Genomic DNA, 18,636 nt, shown 5'->3' on the forward strand with positions numbered 1-18,636 from the left:
ACCAGAGGAAGTAGGATACAAGGTGTATTCTAAGAGATTCATATAAAGTCCCTCACAGAAATGGTAATGGACAAGTCCCCCAGAGCTCAGGGGAAGTGGGGGGGGCAGCGAATGGAGAGAGAAGTAGGAGAAAACGAGGGGGAGGAAAGGAAAACATGTGCAACCAGGAAGATTTAGCCTGGTTAGGAATAGAAGACAGGAGAGAGAGAGAGAGAGAGAGAGAGAGACAGAGAGAGAGAGACAGAGAGAGAGAGACAGAGAGAGAGGGAACATAAAATAGGGAGCCAATATTGGTTTGAAGATAAAACTGAACATAAAGAAAGGTCTAGAGAACTACAAGACTGCTGCCAACTAACAATTTGAGCTTCCATGGAAAGGCTATCATAAATGCCCTTTCGGAGAGTCAGATCAACAACTCATACATAGAGCCCTCAACTAATGCCTGTTGAAAACAAAAGCAAACACAAACACTGAGTTGAAGTAGAACTCAGATGCAGAGGGAGAGGACAAGACCAGGCGGCAGAAACACATAGAGACAGCTTACCTGAACAAGGAGGAGCTAATGGGCCACCAGACTGATAGCTGGGAAGCCAGCATGGGACTGACTCAGGTCCCCCTGAATATGGGTCTCAGCCAGAAGGACTGAGCAGTCTAAGGGACCTCAGACAGTGGAGCCAGGATGTATCCCTGGAGCACAAAAGGACTTTGGGAACACATCCCCCATGGAGGGATAACTGCCTTAATCTAGAGACAGGAGAGAAGCCCTAGTCCCTACTTCACATGACCTGTCAGACCTACATGACCCCTACTGGATGACATTCCCCTACATATGGAATTGGGGTGGGGGGGGATGGGAGGGTGTTTAGAGTGCATGTGAGAGGGCAGAGAGGGTAATAGGGAGGGAAGGAGGGAGGGAGGAAGGGAGTAAGTGAGGGAGGTTGGGAGGGAGGGAGTGGGAACTGGGATCGACATGTAAAATAATAAATTAAATTTAAAAAATGCTTTGACTCCAAAATTTAAGTTGAAGGACAAGTTACTGGGGAAAAGGATTTCTATTTTTGTTTCCACAGAAAATGAAAAGATGTGGATTCCTTCCAGACTAATGTGGTTTGATCAAGCCAGACCACCTGAAACAGAGTACCAGGTGATCCTACATTCAAAACAGCTGGACAAAGCAGCCTGACTGACTATAGCCAGGATTTCTGAATCCTCTTTGAATCCCTCACGACAGCGCCCCTTACCAGCAGGAAGTAGTTTAGAAAGAATAATGCCCAAACTCCCAAATATTGTTTATAAATGTTTGTTTTCATTTAAATGGACTTGGTTATATAAAATTAAAAAAATATTCTTAAAAAAAAGTAAAAAAAAGAATCTACTATTGTCACTTTGCTAGACCAGCATAATTGCTAACTATATTCTAAGAGTTATTCTTACACCCACAGATAAATGTAGCTCCTACACATCTTCAAATGGAGACCATCACAGACGCCATTTTTGGACACAATGCAGAGATCAATGTATTGTGAAGAATACAGTCAAAATGAACACATCTACAACACAGCTCCTGCATCTATGGCTCAGAGAACACCATTTAAGAGGGAACAGAAAAATTCTAAGAGCCAGAATACCAGGAAGTCAGCTAGAAATGGCTATTTAAACAAGACTGGAATAATATCAGTAGACACACTAATGGGATAGGGAGAAGATCTCACTGGGTTCCTATAGAAAGAATGACAGCAAGTAATGACTGCTGAGAGAGGGAGAATTATCTTATCACAGGCACAAGCCCTCTAATTGGTTATCCAATACAAAGTGGTCATCCCTGAAACCATATACACACTAACAACAAAAATGGACTCAGCAGGTTTCATTCATTATATTACTAATGTAATAACAACAATCAAAGAATAAGAAGCTGTTTATTTGAGAGTGGAACAATATGGAAGCAGGTGAAAGGAGGGAGGAAAGGAAAGGGAGGAAAGGGCTATAGTTCTATTTTGATTAAAATATAAAAGTACATAAATAAATGTAAAGACTATGTATTGAGCATGTGTTATATACATAGACTACTATACACTGGGTATAGAGTTGAAAGTCAAAGTCCATAATACCAGGTGAAAGAAATACACATTTAAACTTTTAAGGGTCATGAAAGAGATTAAAGCTAATAAATTCAGAGAAGTGGTAAAAGGACAAGAAGTGTGATAATTTGATCAAAATGATCAGAGAAAGGTGATCTAAAGAGACACTGGAGTCTGAGAGACTAGGAGAGGACAACATGCAAAGTCAGGTCAGCCTGCTCATGATGCAGGCAGAAGCCAGTGTGGATACAGCAGGGGAAGCCAGTTGTGAAACTGTGAGGTTACACATGAGGACAGGAGACCCAAAAGACAGCAGGGAAACCAAAGTAATCAAGGGAGCACAGAGCCTTAGCCTTATGATTATCAAATACATGTAAGCAGCCCAGAAAAATGAACTCTAATATAAGACATGGCTGCTCCACTTGGAAACATGCTTTTCAGTCCCCCCACCCACACCCAGAAAGATATAAAAATTCCAATGTGCAATTAATTCTATTTCTCTCTGAATTACATTGGGAAATGTGAGAACCAATGTTCTTGTATTTATAAAGTGATTCTAATTTGCAATATGCACAATATTTATATCTAATGTACAATATGTAAAAGCTGACAATTTATATGAAATCCAATCTTTCCAAAACATTTATCTGTTTATTTATTAGTGTGTATGCATGTGTGCTCACTGTGGCAAGCATGTGGAGGTCAGAGCACAATTTGTGTGAGTCAGTTGTCTCCTTCATTACATAGGTCCAGGGGTCAAATCGAAATGTTCAGAGTTGGGAGCTTTCCCTCACTGAGCCATCTCTTTGGCCCCAGAAGCTACATTTGTAACATCACAAGAAAGCATTCAAAAGCAAGTGTTAGTTTATATTTCCTTGACATATTTTGAAATTCATGATTCCCACTGGAATATAGGAAAAGTGCTGCTAGGCTTGCACACAATTATTTAAGAAAAACATTGCCGACTGTTTCATGCAGGCACAAAGACTTTTGGTGTTTGTTGGATGGACTTTCTTCTAAATTGGTATGCCCTTCTCGAAGGAGGCTTATGGAACTCAGGTTGTAAAGAAAACATACCAGGCTCAGGAAGCTCCTGAAATATAAAAGACTCACAAGTGCCTCCCACAGCTCTAGACAGTGACAGTTAATGGGAAGAGGAGGCCTCAGATCTGTATTCTGTTTCAAGTTGTGTAGGGAGCTGTAAGAATGCAGCCTGCATGAGTTATTGTCATTGCATGGAAGTAATTCTTCACTTACGTAAGCTCCTGTTAAACAGTCCCAATTAACTTACAGTCAGTCACTAAGCTAGATTTGTGTGTATCTGTTTCTTTAGTCTGTTCTTGATGCCCTCTCTAGGATGAACAGACACATGTTCATTTCTTTCCAGAAAAAGGCACACAAATGGCACCTGTATAGTAATGGATAGAACCAAAGAAGAGTTGGCCCATGAGATGGGTGATAAGACATATAACTGAGAATGATCTGTCTAAGGGTGGCACAAGGGACAATCCTGTGTGACATGAGGTTGTGCACCACCGCCCTGACATAGTGGCATTGCATATTTTCCCCTTGAAAGGTGATAAGATATGCAGCCAAGGCTGAGCCACCTGAGAGTGGAGCATCCTTAGGTTAACACAAATGTGGTAGGTCTCTTGATTGATGGAGTCTGCCTTGTAAATGAAGAGCCTGAGGAGATAATACAGTCCCTGAAAGTAACAAGTATGGTTGCTATGTGGTTATTATAAATGGCAAATCTTTTTCTAAGATGTTAGGCCTTTCTAAGATAGTATGACCTTAAATACAAAAACACTATGATTTTCTTAAATCTTTCTTGTAAGCCCATGACAGACTGTCAAGTGTCTTCTAACAGAATCACTTCTTCCAGAATGCTCCACAGTGGCGTCCAGTCTATACTACGCAAATCACCACATGGCTGGAAATTTAGTAAAAACAAGTGACAGGTTCAATAAAAGAGAGAAGAAAGATGACACTAGTAATCTAAACGAAGTGACCTTTTTCAGTAGTTTTTTTTGAGAACATTGTGTATAGACAAAAACAAAACAAAACACCTTTTATGCCCATGAACTTCAGAAAACAGAAAATTTATATTTCATAAATGATCAATTTTGGTTTAATTGTGCTATGACAACATAAATATAAGATGAAAAAAATCCCTAAATTTGCATGGAGAGTGAAAGATCGCTTCTCTACAGAAAATGATTATATTTCATTACCATATACAATAAAAGGTAAAAATGACACAAACTTAGTTTTAAAATTCCTTTAAAAAGAGGGGCACATCTTACACCCAACACTCCTGAATAAGTAAATGTTATATTACTACATATTACTCTAAAATAGAAATTAGTGGCATTAGAGAAAAATTCAAAACATTTATGTTTTTAGCTGGATGGTGGTGGTTCACAAGTTTAATCCAGCACTCCTGAGACAGAGGCAGAGGCAGAGGCAGGTGAATCTCTGTAGTTTCAAGTCAGCCTGGTCTAGAAAGTGAGTTCCAGGGCAGGCAGAGATAGAAAGAGAAGCCCCCTTCTCAAAAAACCAAAAACCAACCAACAGAACAAACAAGAAACATCATTTAGGTTCTCATCTAAACCATTAAAATGAAGATTTAAACTAATAAATTAAAACCCATTTTCATAGTTTAAATTCTACTTCAGTAATAAATGTGTGGTCATGAAAATGGGTTTATTTCCTCTTGTATATTTTACCATGTGTTACTCTCTTCCTCCACACCCATCCTCACTCACCTGTGTGAGACAGCCCCCCAGGCACCATGCTTGTTGGTAAGGATGTTGAGAATCTTCTGTTTTAGCTGGTTTGCTGTCACATGGTCACGGTGCTTGGCAGCACTGATGAGATGGTCACACATCTTCTCCTCCTCTCTCCTGTCAGCAGCATACTGTGCACACTGTGACTGTGAAGGCATGCAACAAGTAAGAACATATTTACTACATAGAATGAAACAATGATGCTTACCCTTAAGGGAAGTTATTCTAGCCTTAAAGGGAACAACAACTGAATTTAACCACCCCCCCATTTGACGTAGGTTAAGACTTTGTTCTAAGGAAGGCAGGACTGCCTTTCAAATTGGAAAACAATGTGTCCTTTTGAAAAATTTATGTAAAATACCTTGAAAAATTTTAACATAATTAACAACTTTTATACTCTGGTTCACTTTTTACAATTTGAATTCATGTCAAAATTAATCATTAAGAAGAAATGCTTCACTAAAACTTAAGTCATGCCTCACTTAAAATAAGAATATTATTTCAATAATTACTTTGAAAACAAAAAATATTGTCATTTGCCATATAATTCTTTTGCTTCCTGAAAAACAATGTAGTATAGAAGGAAAATTACTTAGATATTTAGCAGACTGGGATTTTATTTCACATTTAAGCAGACTCTATTTGCTTTTTTTCACTTAATTTTTGATCTGTAAGATGAGGGGCTGAGACAAAGCTTTCCCGGTGTTTCCCTCCTAACTCTAATATTTAGTGCTTCAAAAGATCTTACAAGAGGCATTCTTATTTCATCTTCCCAATTCCACAGCCATCAGCTGTTATGACTGCATCTTATTCCTGCTTCCTGATGCTAGCATCACAGATGATCAATTAGACCCTGTTATGGCAATCTCTGACACAGAGCTGAAAGGAGACTTGAGTTTTAGAATAGCTACTGTGCAGACTGGCTCAGGCTAGGGTTTTAGAGTTACATCTCAAACATGTAAGGAAATACATGTAACCAGCTTCAGTTGTCGTTGCTATGCAACGCCCTGTTGCATAGGAGGCATAGGGACACAGTCCTGTCTGCTGACACACACTATGGACAAGCTTTTTCTTCAGTAAAAAGAACCCATAGAAACCTAAGAAGGATTAATTCATTTTCCAATTTATCTTTTTGTACAGGGAATCACCAATTAGTACAAAGATCTGCTGCAATAATGAGGTTAATATTTCATTAGGTCATTGGAGGGTAAAATTAAATTTTCATTTTTCTTTGTTAACAATTACAGTATTAGCTAAGAAAAAAAATTCTTAACTGTGAAGTACCCAGATCAAATTAAATATGTTTCCCCTTAACTTCAGGGTTTTATGATAGTTACAGAGAATTGTCAAGCTTAGTCAAATGTCATACCTTCTGCAATTTTTTTGTAGTTCAAAATGCTATGTTTAGTACATATACACATATATACATACATACATACAGACAGACACAGATGCACAAACACAGACATATTATCACACAAGCACAAAGATACATACATATGTATATATATATATATGTATATGTGTATATATATACATAATAGATAGACACATACCAGTGAATTTACTAACATTCTAACATGAAGTAAATAAACAAAAGAGTGGGTATCCATTAAGTATTAGTGACTATTCTCTCAAAGTTAGACTTATACTGACAGTATACACTGCGGATACTGGATACTGAGTCCTAAAAACATCCAGCCTTCATGTTTACTACTGCAGAAGCTTTCACTACCCCTGCTGCACACCCACAGGGGCACCAAACTCAGCACTACTTCAGAAAAAAGCAATACTTGGGGTGAGTCTGAGAAAATCTTACTTCTCTGCTAGGGAAGCCACAGATGCACACAGGATACACAGGCAGAATGCTGACCATTGTGGTCAGCAGAGCAATTACAAAACAATGCCCAAATATTCCCTATGTGGTACAGTTATAACTAAGTGAGAAAGAAACACTGCCCTTGTTTCATTGTTTATATGCCCCTTTGCTTAAATATGTGCTAAGGGTCATAGCTAATAACTGCATGCCTGAAAATATATTTGAAATGTTTCATATGACAAATATTGGTCTGTTATATCCCCATAAAACAACCTAATATTTTTTTGGAGAAATATGACTGCCTCAAAATTGATCCAGCAGACAATTCAGTTAAAATTCTAAATCTTATTTACTACCATAGTTGAAATGCAATTAAAGACTCTTTTGAGTTCTGACATTTCATATATGAATATAATCTTAAAAAAAAGAAATAATTCAGTTTTTCTAGCCATATAAAATACTGCACAATACCCTGGTAAGTATCCAACATTTTTATTGCTGAAGTGATATGAAACTTAACTTTGGGAAACTACCTGTCATTACACTTTTTTATTGATGTTTCAAGCAGTTTTTTTTAAATACAGTATTTAAAACATCATACAGAAAGAACCTGCTCTCCATCTGACCAATCAAGGGGTGACTCTGTGTATGAATTGACAACAGCTATTTTTCTGTCACATGCTTTTTATCTGTGACTAGACCTAGTCCACCAATGTGCACGACTCAGTAAGCTGCTGTACTGAGATAAAAACCACATGGACACTAGAATGGCAGGCTGTCTTCTATAGCTTCACATATTGGCATGAAGCACCAGGAAAATGAATTGTTGCAGTTATTATCTCTAAGGCCACCAGGAGCCTGTGTAAGTCAACTATTAAACTATCTATATATTTCTGAAATACTCCCTTTAAAATTGAGAGATCTGAAATACTAAACTGCTGTATTTAATATAGTGAAACATTAGATCTGTTGAAACCCATATGTGTTCATTCATCAAACCACACCAAGCAGCCACATGCACCTAGTTGTTATGTAGAGCTCTAGTAGATTGAAAACAAAGTTTTTAGAATCTCAAGGTTCTTTCTTTATAGTAGTTGAGAATGATGTCAACCCACTCTCTCCCAATGGTGAAGGAACATGACAGAGTGACATGGTATGATGTATCAGTATTTTGATTGACACTGAGGAATCTTTAAAAGCAGGGCATAAAATGCCATCAGTGGTATTTCCCTCTTAACTCTGTCCTATGTCAGGTAAAAAAGAGGTGATGCTGACTTTACAACCTTACCTCAAACTCTGCATGCTTATGCACATCCTCTGCTCTCTGTCTGTTCAAGATGAACTCAGCTTCATTAGCAACACGAACTATGTGGTCCTTCATAGCATGGCACAGCAATCTGAAAGGACAAAGACCATTGCAATCACTGTTCCCTGATAGTTTTTTTCTTGGGAGGACTGTCCAATTACTTTTCAATAATATACTTTTACTATTTCAAAAATTATGCATAAATTTATGTAAAGCTAATTATAAAGGAGAGGATATATTTTAATTATAACTGTAGCATGTTTATCAAGGCAACTGAGAGGCTTGAAGGTCTTTTAAAGCTCCCAAATGAGGAGATTCTAAATTCTTAGAGCTACAATAAAACCAAATTTTACAGTAGGGCACACTATTAAGCTACTTCTTAAAAACCCATGCTTTTCTAATGTAATGGACAGTCAACTGCTACTTCCTGCATCCCTATTTCCCCAGCTTCAGATCTTAACAGGCAGATACTGGTTCTGTTTCCATGGGTTTCCAGTGTTTGGCATGTACCATAGAGTTGCCCCAGGATTATCAGCTTCATGTGGAGCTGGTATGCTCAGCAATCTGCTTTCCTCAAAGTGACCTGTCTTAGAGATCTTTTGACTGACCCGGGACCTCCCTCAATCTTCTTTGAGGCAGTTCTTTCTAGAAGGGCACACTCTTGTGCAGTATTACTTTGATACTCCTACTTCTGCTTCCTTAGAGGCCTGCTCTGTAGCTTCCTGTGCACAGCAGAATGAGGAAGTGATGCCATGTCACTCAGGTTAATGGCATAGGATGGCTGCCAGCTTTTGACTTTGTTGGGACTCTCTCTGGAGTCAGCTGTCAAGCTGCAGCCCACATCACACAGAAAGCATTGAATACCATAGAGATGCTCCAGTCCCCAAGTCCATAAAAAGTTTCAGCTTCAAGCCAACCTAGCAGGTAATATCTGGTTTGGAAATTCCATAAGACCAAAGAACTGCTTAGCAAACCCAGGCAAAAGAGAACCACAGTGAGAAAGCAGCAATCTCTGGTTCATGGTGACAGCCATACTGGCTGAAACTTCCATGACCAACGGTTAAAATTCTTCACCCTCACAGAATCCTCAGGAGTATCACTTTCATTTTTAAATGTAAGACCTCCAGCAGCGGAAGCACTTGGGAGACCTTGTCTGGGCAACACAATGGAGCAAAGCCTGTTAGTGCAGGTTGGGTGAGCCAGTCCTGAGGTGGTGAGCAAGGAAGTACTGTTCCTATCACCCATCCGTCTGGTGGTGGCATGGGCAGGAAAGAGTTCTTTCTCCCCCATTCCCTACCCCATCATTTGAGGCAGGTAGGAGAACTGGCCCTGAGGTCACAAGGGCAGGAGAGCTGTCCCTGCCTTCTACCAGCTGCACCACTCTGGAGAGCAGGCCCTGTACCTCACCTGGGTAACAATAGAGGAAATTCTGTTGGCAGAGGCATGGGTGAGCCAGCCCTGAAGTTGTAACCATGGGATAGCTGTCCCCACTTACTCTGCTGTCATGCGACAGTATGGGTTGGGAAGAGATGCTCTCCCTGACCCCTTGTACTGCTTGTAACAGACAGAGAACTGAGCTTTGCCCTTACAAGCTGCAGAACTCAGGAAAGTGGGCCCTGTTCCTCACCTAGACAGCACAGCAGAGCTCAAGGGGTGGTCAGAGGTGACGGTGACCTAGCCCTGATGTTGTGTGTTTGTGGCAGGGTTGTTCCCATTACTCATCGGTGGCATGGGTGGAGGAGAGAGGCCCTGGGGTCATAAGAGCAGGAGGGCTATCCTGCCCCCCACCAGCTATAGTACTCCAGAGAGTGGTCTCTGTACCCCACTTGGGCAACACAGTAGAGCTGGCCCTGATGGTGTAGGTGCGGGAGAGCAGACCCTGAGGACTCCAAGGCTGGAGAACTGGCCCCACTCCATGCTCAATGCTGCAACAGGTGAATTAGGAAGGGCAATGCTGGAGAGCTCACCCTGGTGGTGAGGGAGAGCTGGTAGGTGAACCAACCCTACAGCTGGGTTTTAACTTTTAGTCCACTCCATCTGTGATTTGCTGGAACACATAAAGGGACCTGATTCACCCAAAGCTGCACTATCTCCACAACAGAGCCTAACAACAGGATATCCAGGAGGAGTCCAGTGAGGGTCCAACATCAATAAAGTAGTAGATACCAAAGGCCTTGAACCAGAACAGTGACTCTTTGCAATGTATACTTACAAGTAAAGATACACGGAAAAGGGAGTTTATTGCATGACTCATTGAGTCACACTGCAGCTTCTGTGTTGAAATTTTTACTGTATTTTTTTCTCTTTCCCCCTTTTTCTGCCTATTTTTTATTTGGGGGAGGTGCAGGGACAGAGGGTGGATACAAAGGGATGGAAAAATGAATGGGGTCAAGATACAAGATGTAAAAGACACATAGAATAAAAACAAAGTAAAAAAAAAAAGAAAGAAATCAGACTCATAGAATAAAAAGAAAGTAAAAAAAAGAAAGAAATCAGACTCATAGAATAAAAAGAAAGTTAAAAAAAAGAAATCAGCAATCAGGAAAATGAAGTGCCTTGTCCCATGTCAAAACGTGAAAAACTCCTAATTTCACTTATACATTTCATCTTTATTAACATTAGTAAAACCTGTATTTTTAACTACTTTGTGCCATTCCCTTTGAGTAACAATGAAATATTTTTGTTTTGTCAGCTGAAAATAGTGAAAACTTTTTTGTATATTTTAAAACAGATTTTTTTAAAAAAATATGTGTAATTGTATGTGTGTCTGTATGAATATGTTCATATTTTTATGGATACTTGTGGAGACCAGAAAAGGACATCATGTCTCCTGGAGATGGTGTTACAGGTTATAGCCAGCCACTCGGTACTCTGCCAGAGCAGGTGGTGTGTTAACTGTCTAACCATGTCTCCAGGGTCCCCACCCTTTACAAACATTTCTTTTTGTAACTAGGAGTTATTGTGTGACTTAAAAAAAAATATATATGAGGCCAGTTTCCAGTGAGATCCCACTACCCTGCAAAACCTTCTCAAGTTCCAGCCCAGCCCTCGTCCTCTTCTGCCGGCTATTGGCCAGAGGTGAGTCTGGGCCCAATCGGGGCTGCCTGTCCCCTTCAACCTCTTTTCCCCCTCCCCCGCCTGAACTCCCTGGATTGGCCCCTGATCCTGCTGCTCCTGTCTCCAGTCCCCTTTGAGAGCACCCTTGGAGCTCTGATACACCCCCACCCATCCCAACCTCCAGCCTACCCCCCCCCTACCCTGTGCCCTACCCCACCTACGGTCCTGCTGCTCTGGTTGAGCACTGGGACAGAGGGTGGAGCCAACAGTCCACCCTACTTCTGAGACCTCTCGGAGCAACTCCGAACAAAGGAGACCTGACTATCCACGTGGGACCACCTGTAATTTCCACCTGCTTGGTCCCTGACCCCGCCTCCAGTCCTCTGCTGGAGTCCCAGGCCCCTCCCAGAGATCCGCCTATCTCTGCAGGTCCACTTGGAGTTCCTGCAGGCAAGATCCTTGACCCACAAATCCCGGCCCCTGCCAAAGAACGAGGTCTCAGCTGGAGAGCGCCAGTTTCCAGTGAGATCCCACTACCCTGCAAAACCTTCTCAAGTTCCAGTCCAACCCTCGTCCTCTTCTGCCGGCTATTGGCCAGAGAGAAGCCTCCTAGAGAGCCTGGACCACAGAGAGATACAGACATTGAATCTTTGATCCACATAAGCCCATCTGGGAAGGACCATAGAGAGAGGGAAGAGACACCACCAACACCTACAGGAAGAAACTATGGGAAGAAGGCAATACAAGAGAACACCTAACAACAGAAAGACAAACATGACTCCACCAGAATCTAGGGAATCTACACCAACTAGAATGGAACACAACAACAAAGCAGAGGAAGCAGAAGGGTACGACTTAAAAATCACCATCATAAAAATGATAGAGGCCCTCAAAGAAGATATGAGAAAATCCCTTAAAGAAATAGAGGAAAAAAACAAACAAAAAAGTGGAAGAAATGAACAAATTCCTTAAGGAAAGTACAGAAAGCCAAGAAAAAACAATTAACCAGGTGAAGGAAACGGTTCAAGATTTGAAAACCGAAATTGAGAAAATAAAGGCAACACAAATGGAAGGAAAGCTGGAAATTGAAAAGCTGGGCAAAAAATCGGAAACCACGGACACAAGCATAACCAATAGAATTCAAGAGATGGAAGAGAGAATCTCAGGCGCAGAAGATAAACTAGAAGAAATAGATTCATCGACCAAAGAAAACCATAAATCCAACAAATCCTTAACACACAATATCCAGGAAATGTGGGACACCATGAAAAGGCCAAACCTAAGAATAATAGGCATAGAGGAAGGTGAGGAAGCCCAGCTCAAAGGTGCTGAAAACATATTCAACAAAATCATTGAGGAAAACTTTCCAAATCTGAAGAAGGACACGCCCATGAAAGTACAAGAAGCATACCGAACCCCAAATAGGCTGGACCAAAGAAAAAAGACCCCTCGACATATAATAATCAAAACACCTAGCATACAGAATAAAGAAAGAATATTAAGAGCAGCGAAGGAAAAAGGACAGGTAACATATAAAGGCAGACCTATCAAAATTACACCTGACTTCTCCATGGAAACCCTCAAGGCCAGAAGGTCCTGGATAGATGTTCTAAAAGTATTAAGAGAACACGGATGCCAGCCTAGGCTACTATATCCAGCAAAACTCTCAGTCAATATAGATGGAGAGAACAAGATATTCAATGACAAAACCAGATTTTCCCAATATGTATCTACAAATCCAGCCCTACAGAAAGTATTGGAAGGAAAATTCCAACCCAAGGAGGGTAACTACGCCCACAAAAATGTAGGCAACAGATAATCCAACTACACCAGAAACCTAGGGTGAAGCAGAACAAATATATTCACAATACCACTGCCAACAACAAACCTAAATCAAACAAGCATCAACAATCAATGGTCCTTACTCACCCTCAACATTAATGGTCTTAACTCACCTATAAAAAGACACAGATTAACAGAATGGATACGAAGACAGAACCCATCCTTCTGCTGCATACAAGAAACACATCTTAGCTCCAAAGATAGACATTACCTCAGGGTAAAGGGTTGGGAAAAGATTTTCCAATCAAATGGAAATAAGAAGCAAGCAGGCGTAGCTATCCTAATATCTAACAAGCTAGACTTCAAACCAAAACTAGTCAAAAGAGATGAAGACGGTCATTTCATATTCATCTCAGGAGAAATCCATCAACACAAAGTCTCAATTCTGAACATCTATGCCCCTAATACAAAGCCACCCACATTCGTAAAAGAAACACTACTAAAACTCAAAGCTCATATAAAACCTCACACACTTATAGTGGGAGACTTCAATACACCACTCTCAACACTAGACAGGACCACAAATCAGAAACTCAACAAAGAAACAAAAGAATTAACAGAAGTTATGTCTCAACTGGGGCTAACAGACATCTATAGAACATTCCATCCAAAGACAAAAGAATATACCTTCTTCTCTGCTCCACATGGAACCTTCTCTAAAATCGACCACATACTAGGAGACATAACAAACCTCAACAGATACAAGAGAATAGAAATAGTCCCCTGTATCTTATCGGACCACCATGCTTTAAAATTGGAATTCAACAACAATACAAATAGCAGAAAACCTGCAAACTCATGGAAACTTAACAATGTGCAATTGCACCACTCCTGGGTCAAAGAAGAAATAAAGAAAGAAATTAAAGACTTTCTAATATTCAACGAGAATGAGGATACAACATACCCGAACTTATGGGACACCTTGAAAGCAGTGCTACGAGGGAAGTTCATTGCACTAAGTGCCCATATGAAGAAAACAGAGGATAGTCACATAAATGAATTAACAGCACAACTGAAAACCTTAGAACAGAGAGAAGCGAATTCACCCGCAGGAGCAGACGCCAGGAAATAATCAACTTGAGGGCTGAAATCAACAAAATAGAAACCAGGAAAACAATACAAAAAATCAATGCAACAAAGAGTTGGTTTTTTGAGAAAATCAACAAGATTGATAAACCTTTATCCAAATTAACGAAAAAGCAGAGACAGAACATGCAAATTAACAAAATCAGAAACGAAATGGGGAACATAACAACAGACACAGAGGAAATCCAGACAATTTTCAGGTCATACTTCGAAAATCTGTATTCCACAAAAATTGAAAATTCAAAGGAAATGAACAAGTTTCTGGATAACTATCACTTACCAAAATTAAATCAAGAACAGACAAACAACTTAAATAGACCTATAACCCGAAATGAAATAGAAGCAGTCATCGAAAGCCTTCCAACGAAAAAAAGTCCAGGGCCAGATGGATTCAGTGCAGAATTCTACCAGACATTCAAGGAAGAACTAATACCACTACTCCTCAAACTGTTCCACAAGATAGAAACAGAAGGTTTATTGCCAATCTCTTTTTATGAGGCCACAATAACTTTGGTACCCAAACCTCACAAAGACACAACTAAGAAAGAAAACTATAGACCAATATCCCTGATGAACATCGATGCAAAAATACTCAATAAAATAATGGCAAACCGAATTCAAAAATACATCAGAGAAATCATCCACCATGATCAAGTAGGCTTCATACCTGGATTGCAGGGATGGTTTAACATATGAAAATCTATCAACGTGATCCACCATATAAACAAACTGAAAAAGAAAAACCATATGATTATCTCCCTAGATGCAGAAAAAGCCTTCGATAAAATTCAGCACCCTTTCATGATAAAGGTATTAGAGAGGTCAGGGATAACAGGAACATACCTAAACATAATAAGAGCAATATACAGCAAACCAACTGCCAACATCAAACTGAATGGAGAGAAACTTAACCCAATTCCTCTAAAATCAGGAACAAGACAAGGCTGTCCTCTCTCTCCATATCTCTTCAATATCGTACTAGAAGTTCTAGCTAATGCTATAAGACAACAAAAGGAGATCAAGGGCATCCAAATTGGAAAGGAAGAAGTCAAACTGTCTCTATTTGCAGATGATATGATAGTTTACATAAGCGACCAAATAAACTCTTCCAGGGAACTCCTACAGCTGATAAACACCTTCAGCAAACTAGCAGGATACAAGATAAACTCAAAAAAATCAGTAGCCCTATTTTTATCAGACGACAAAGAGGCAGAGAAAGAAATCAGAGAAATATCACCCTTTACAATAGCCACAAGCAACATAAAGTATCTTGGTGTAACGCTTACCAAACCAGTAAAAGATCTATATAATAAGAACTTTGTGACTCTAAAGAAAGAAATTAAAGAAGATACCAGAAAATGGAAAGACCTCCCATGCTCTTGGATAGGTAGGATAAACATAGTAAAAATGGCAATCTTACCAAAAGCAATCTACAGATTCAATGCAATCCCCATTAAAATCCCACCACAATTCTTCACCGACCTTGAAAGGATAATAATCAACTTTATATGGAAAAACAAAAGACCCAGGATAGCCAAAACAACCCTATACAATAAAAGAACATCAGGAGGCATCACCATTCCTGACTTTAAGCTCTACTACAGAGCTATAGTTCTGAAAACAGCCTGGTATTGGCATAAAAATAGACAGGTAGACCAATGGAATCGAATTGAAAATCCTGATATTAATCCACGCACCTATGAACACCTGATTTTCGACAAAACAGCTAAAATGATACAATGGGGCAAAGACAGCATCTTCAACAAATGGTGCTGGCACAATTGGATGAGGGTGTGTAGAAGACTGCAGATAGACCCATGTCTGTCGCCATGCACAAAACTCAAGTTCAAATGGATCAAAGACCTCAACATCAATCCAGCCACATTGAACCTCTTAGAAGAGAAAGTAGGAGGTACCCTTGAACATTGGTATAGGAGACCGCTTCTTGAACATAACTCCAGGGGCACAGACACTGAAAGAAACAATTAATAAATGGGACCTCTTCAAACTTAGAAGCTTCTGTAAGGCAAAGGACACAGTTGACAAGACCAAAGGGCAGCCCACTGACTGGGAAAAGATTTTCACTAATCCTATATCCGACAAAGGGCTGATCTCCAAAATATACAAAGAACTCAAGAAACTAGTCAACACAACACCAAATAACCCTATTAAAAAATGGGGTACAGAACTGAAGAAAGAATTCTCAATGGAGGAAATCAAAAAGGCTGAAAGACACTTAAGAAAATGCTCCACATCCTTAGCTATCAGGGAAATGCAAATCAAAACAACTTTGAGATACCATCTTACCCCTGCCAGAATGGCTAAAATTAGAAACACCAGTGATGACTTATGTTGGAGAGGATGTGGAGAAAGTGGAACACTCCTCCACTGCTGGTGGGAGTGCAAACTCATACAGCCACTTTGGAGATCAGTATGGCGGTTCCTCAGGAAAATGGGAATTAGTTTACCACAGGACCCGGCAATCCCCCTCTTAGGCATATACCCAAAGGATTCACATCAATGCAACAAAGACATCTGTTCAACTATGTTCATAGCAGCACTATTTGTAATAGCAAGAACCTGGAAGCAACCTAGATGCCCTTCAATTGAAGAATGGTTAATGAAGATGTGGCACATCTACACAATGGAATACTACTCTGCAGAAAAAAATAATGGTATCTTGAAATTCGCAGGCAAGTGGATGGCACTTGAAGAAACCATCCTGAATGAGGTAACCCAGTCACAAAAAGAGGAACACAGTATGTACTCACTCATATATGGATTTTAGACCTAGATCAAATGATCACCAGCCTATAATTCACATCACCAGAGGAACTAGGATACAAGTTGTATTCTAAGAGATTCATATAAAGTCCCTCACAGAACTGGGAAGGGACAAGTCCCCCAGACCTCAGGTATAGTGGGGGAGGACAGCTAATGGAGAGAGAAGTAGGAGAAAATGAGAGGGAGGAGAGGAAGGCATGTGCGACCAGGAGTATTGAGCCTGGTTAGGAATGGAAAATAGGAAAGAGAGAGAGAGAAAGAGACAGAGACAGAGAGAGAGAACATAAAAGAGGGAGCCAATATTGGTTTGAAGATAAAGATGAACACAAAGAAAGGTCGAGGGAACTACAAGACTGCTCCCAACTAACAATCTCAGCTTCCGTGGAAAGGCTATCATAAATGCCCTTCCTGGAGAGTGAGATCAACAACTAACTTCTCCGTGGAGTCCTCAACTAATGCCTGTTGAAAACAGGAGCAAACACCCATACATAAACACTGAGTCAAACTAGAACCCAGAAGCAGATGGAGAGGACAAGACCATGCGGTAGAAGTACATAGAGACAGCTTACCTGAACAAGGAGGAGCTAAGGGCCACTAGACTGATAGCTGGGAAGCCAACAGGGGTCTGACTCGGACCCCCCTGAATATGGGTCTCAGCCAGAAGGTCTGAGCAGCCTAAGAGACCTCAGACAGTGGAGCCAGGATGTATCCCTGGTGCACAAAAGGACTTTGCAAAAATATCCCCCATGGAGGGATAACTGCCTTATTCTAGAGATAGGAGAGAAGCCCTAGTCCCTACTTCACAGGACCTGTCAGATCTACATGACCCCAACTGGATGGCATTCCCCTACATATTGTATTGTGGTGAGGGGTTGGGAGGGGAGAGTGTTTAGAGTGCATGGGAGAGGGTAGAGAGGGCAAAAGGGAAGGAAGGAGGGAGGGAGGACTTGGGGGGAGGGAGGGAGGGAGGGAGAGGGAACTGGGATCGCCATGTAAAATAATAATAATAATAATAATAAAAAAAAACGCTTTGACTCCAAAATTTAAGTTGAAGAACAAGTTACTGGGGAAAAGTATTTCTATTTTTGTTTCCACAGAAAATGAAAAGATGTGGATTCCTTCCAGACTAATGTGGTTTGATCACACCAGACCGCCTGAAACAGAGTACAAGCTGATCCTACATTCCAAACAGCTGGACAAAACAGCCCTACAGACTACAGCTAGGATATCTGAATCTTCTTCGAATCCCCCAAGACAGCGCCCCTTACCAGCAGGAAGTAGTTTGGAAAGAACGACGCCCAAATTCCCAAATATTGTGTATAAATGTTTGTTTTCATTTAATTGGACTTTGTTATATAAAATTAAATAAAAAATAAAAAAAAAAAAAAAAAAAAAGAAAATCATCCTGGGGCTTGAGAGATGGCTCAGTGATTAAGAGTACTCACTGGCTGTTCTTCTAATAGACCCAGGTTAAATTCCCAGGACCTTCATGGGGCCCCAGAACCTTCTGTGATTCCACTTACGGAGATAGGATATTCTCTTCGGCCTTTATGAGTATAAGACATATACATGGTGTACAGACTCAAATGCAGGCAAAGCACCCATACACATAAAAATAAACAAGTAATTTTAAAAGGAAAAATATATATATATATATGAAGATGTAAACTTTAAGTACTTCTGGCTTTTCATTAAAGAGCAAATTTACCAAGTTCCTCCTTATGTGGTAAGTATAAGAATCCTCACTTATCAGTCTCTATATTACTGAGTATTTTTTAAAAATTCCATTTCAGGGCTAGAGAGATGGCTCAAGGTTAGACACACTGGCTGCTCTTCCAGAGATCCTGAGTTCAATTCCCAGCAATCACATGG

General features: G+C 40.3%; 1 protein-coding gene across 5 annotated transcripts in view; it reads right to left on the reverse strand.

Annotated features, from left to right (window-relative positions):
* Positions 1-18,636, reverse strand: part of Nbea (neurobeachin) — a 511,635-nt gene that overhangs the window by 227,873 nt on the left and 265,126 nt on the right. For all 5 annotated transcript variants that reach the window (XM_051176972.1, XM_051176974.1, XM_051176973.1 and 2 more), the window contains exons 36-37: positions 7,978-8,086; positions 4,850-5,016 (exon numbers count right to left, since the gene is read on the reverse strand). In XM_051176972.1, the coding sequence (XP_051032929.1) occupies positions 4,850-5,016; positions 7,978-8,086 (276 nt within the window). The remainder of the gene's footprint in view (positions 1-4,849; positions 5,017-7,977; positions 8,087-18,636) is intronic.

The sequence above is a fragment of the Phodopus roborovskii genome, unplaced genomic scaffold, assembly GCF_943737965.1.
Source record: "Phodopus roborovskii unplaced genomic scaffold, PHOROB, whole genome shotgun sequence".
In the NCBI taxonomy this organism is placed as follows: domain Eukaryota; kingdom Metazoa; phylum Chordata; class Mammalia; order Rodentia; family Cricetidae; genus Phodopus; species Phodopus roborovskii.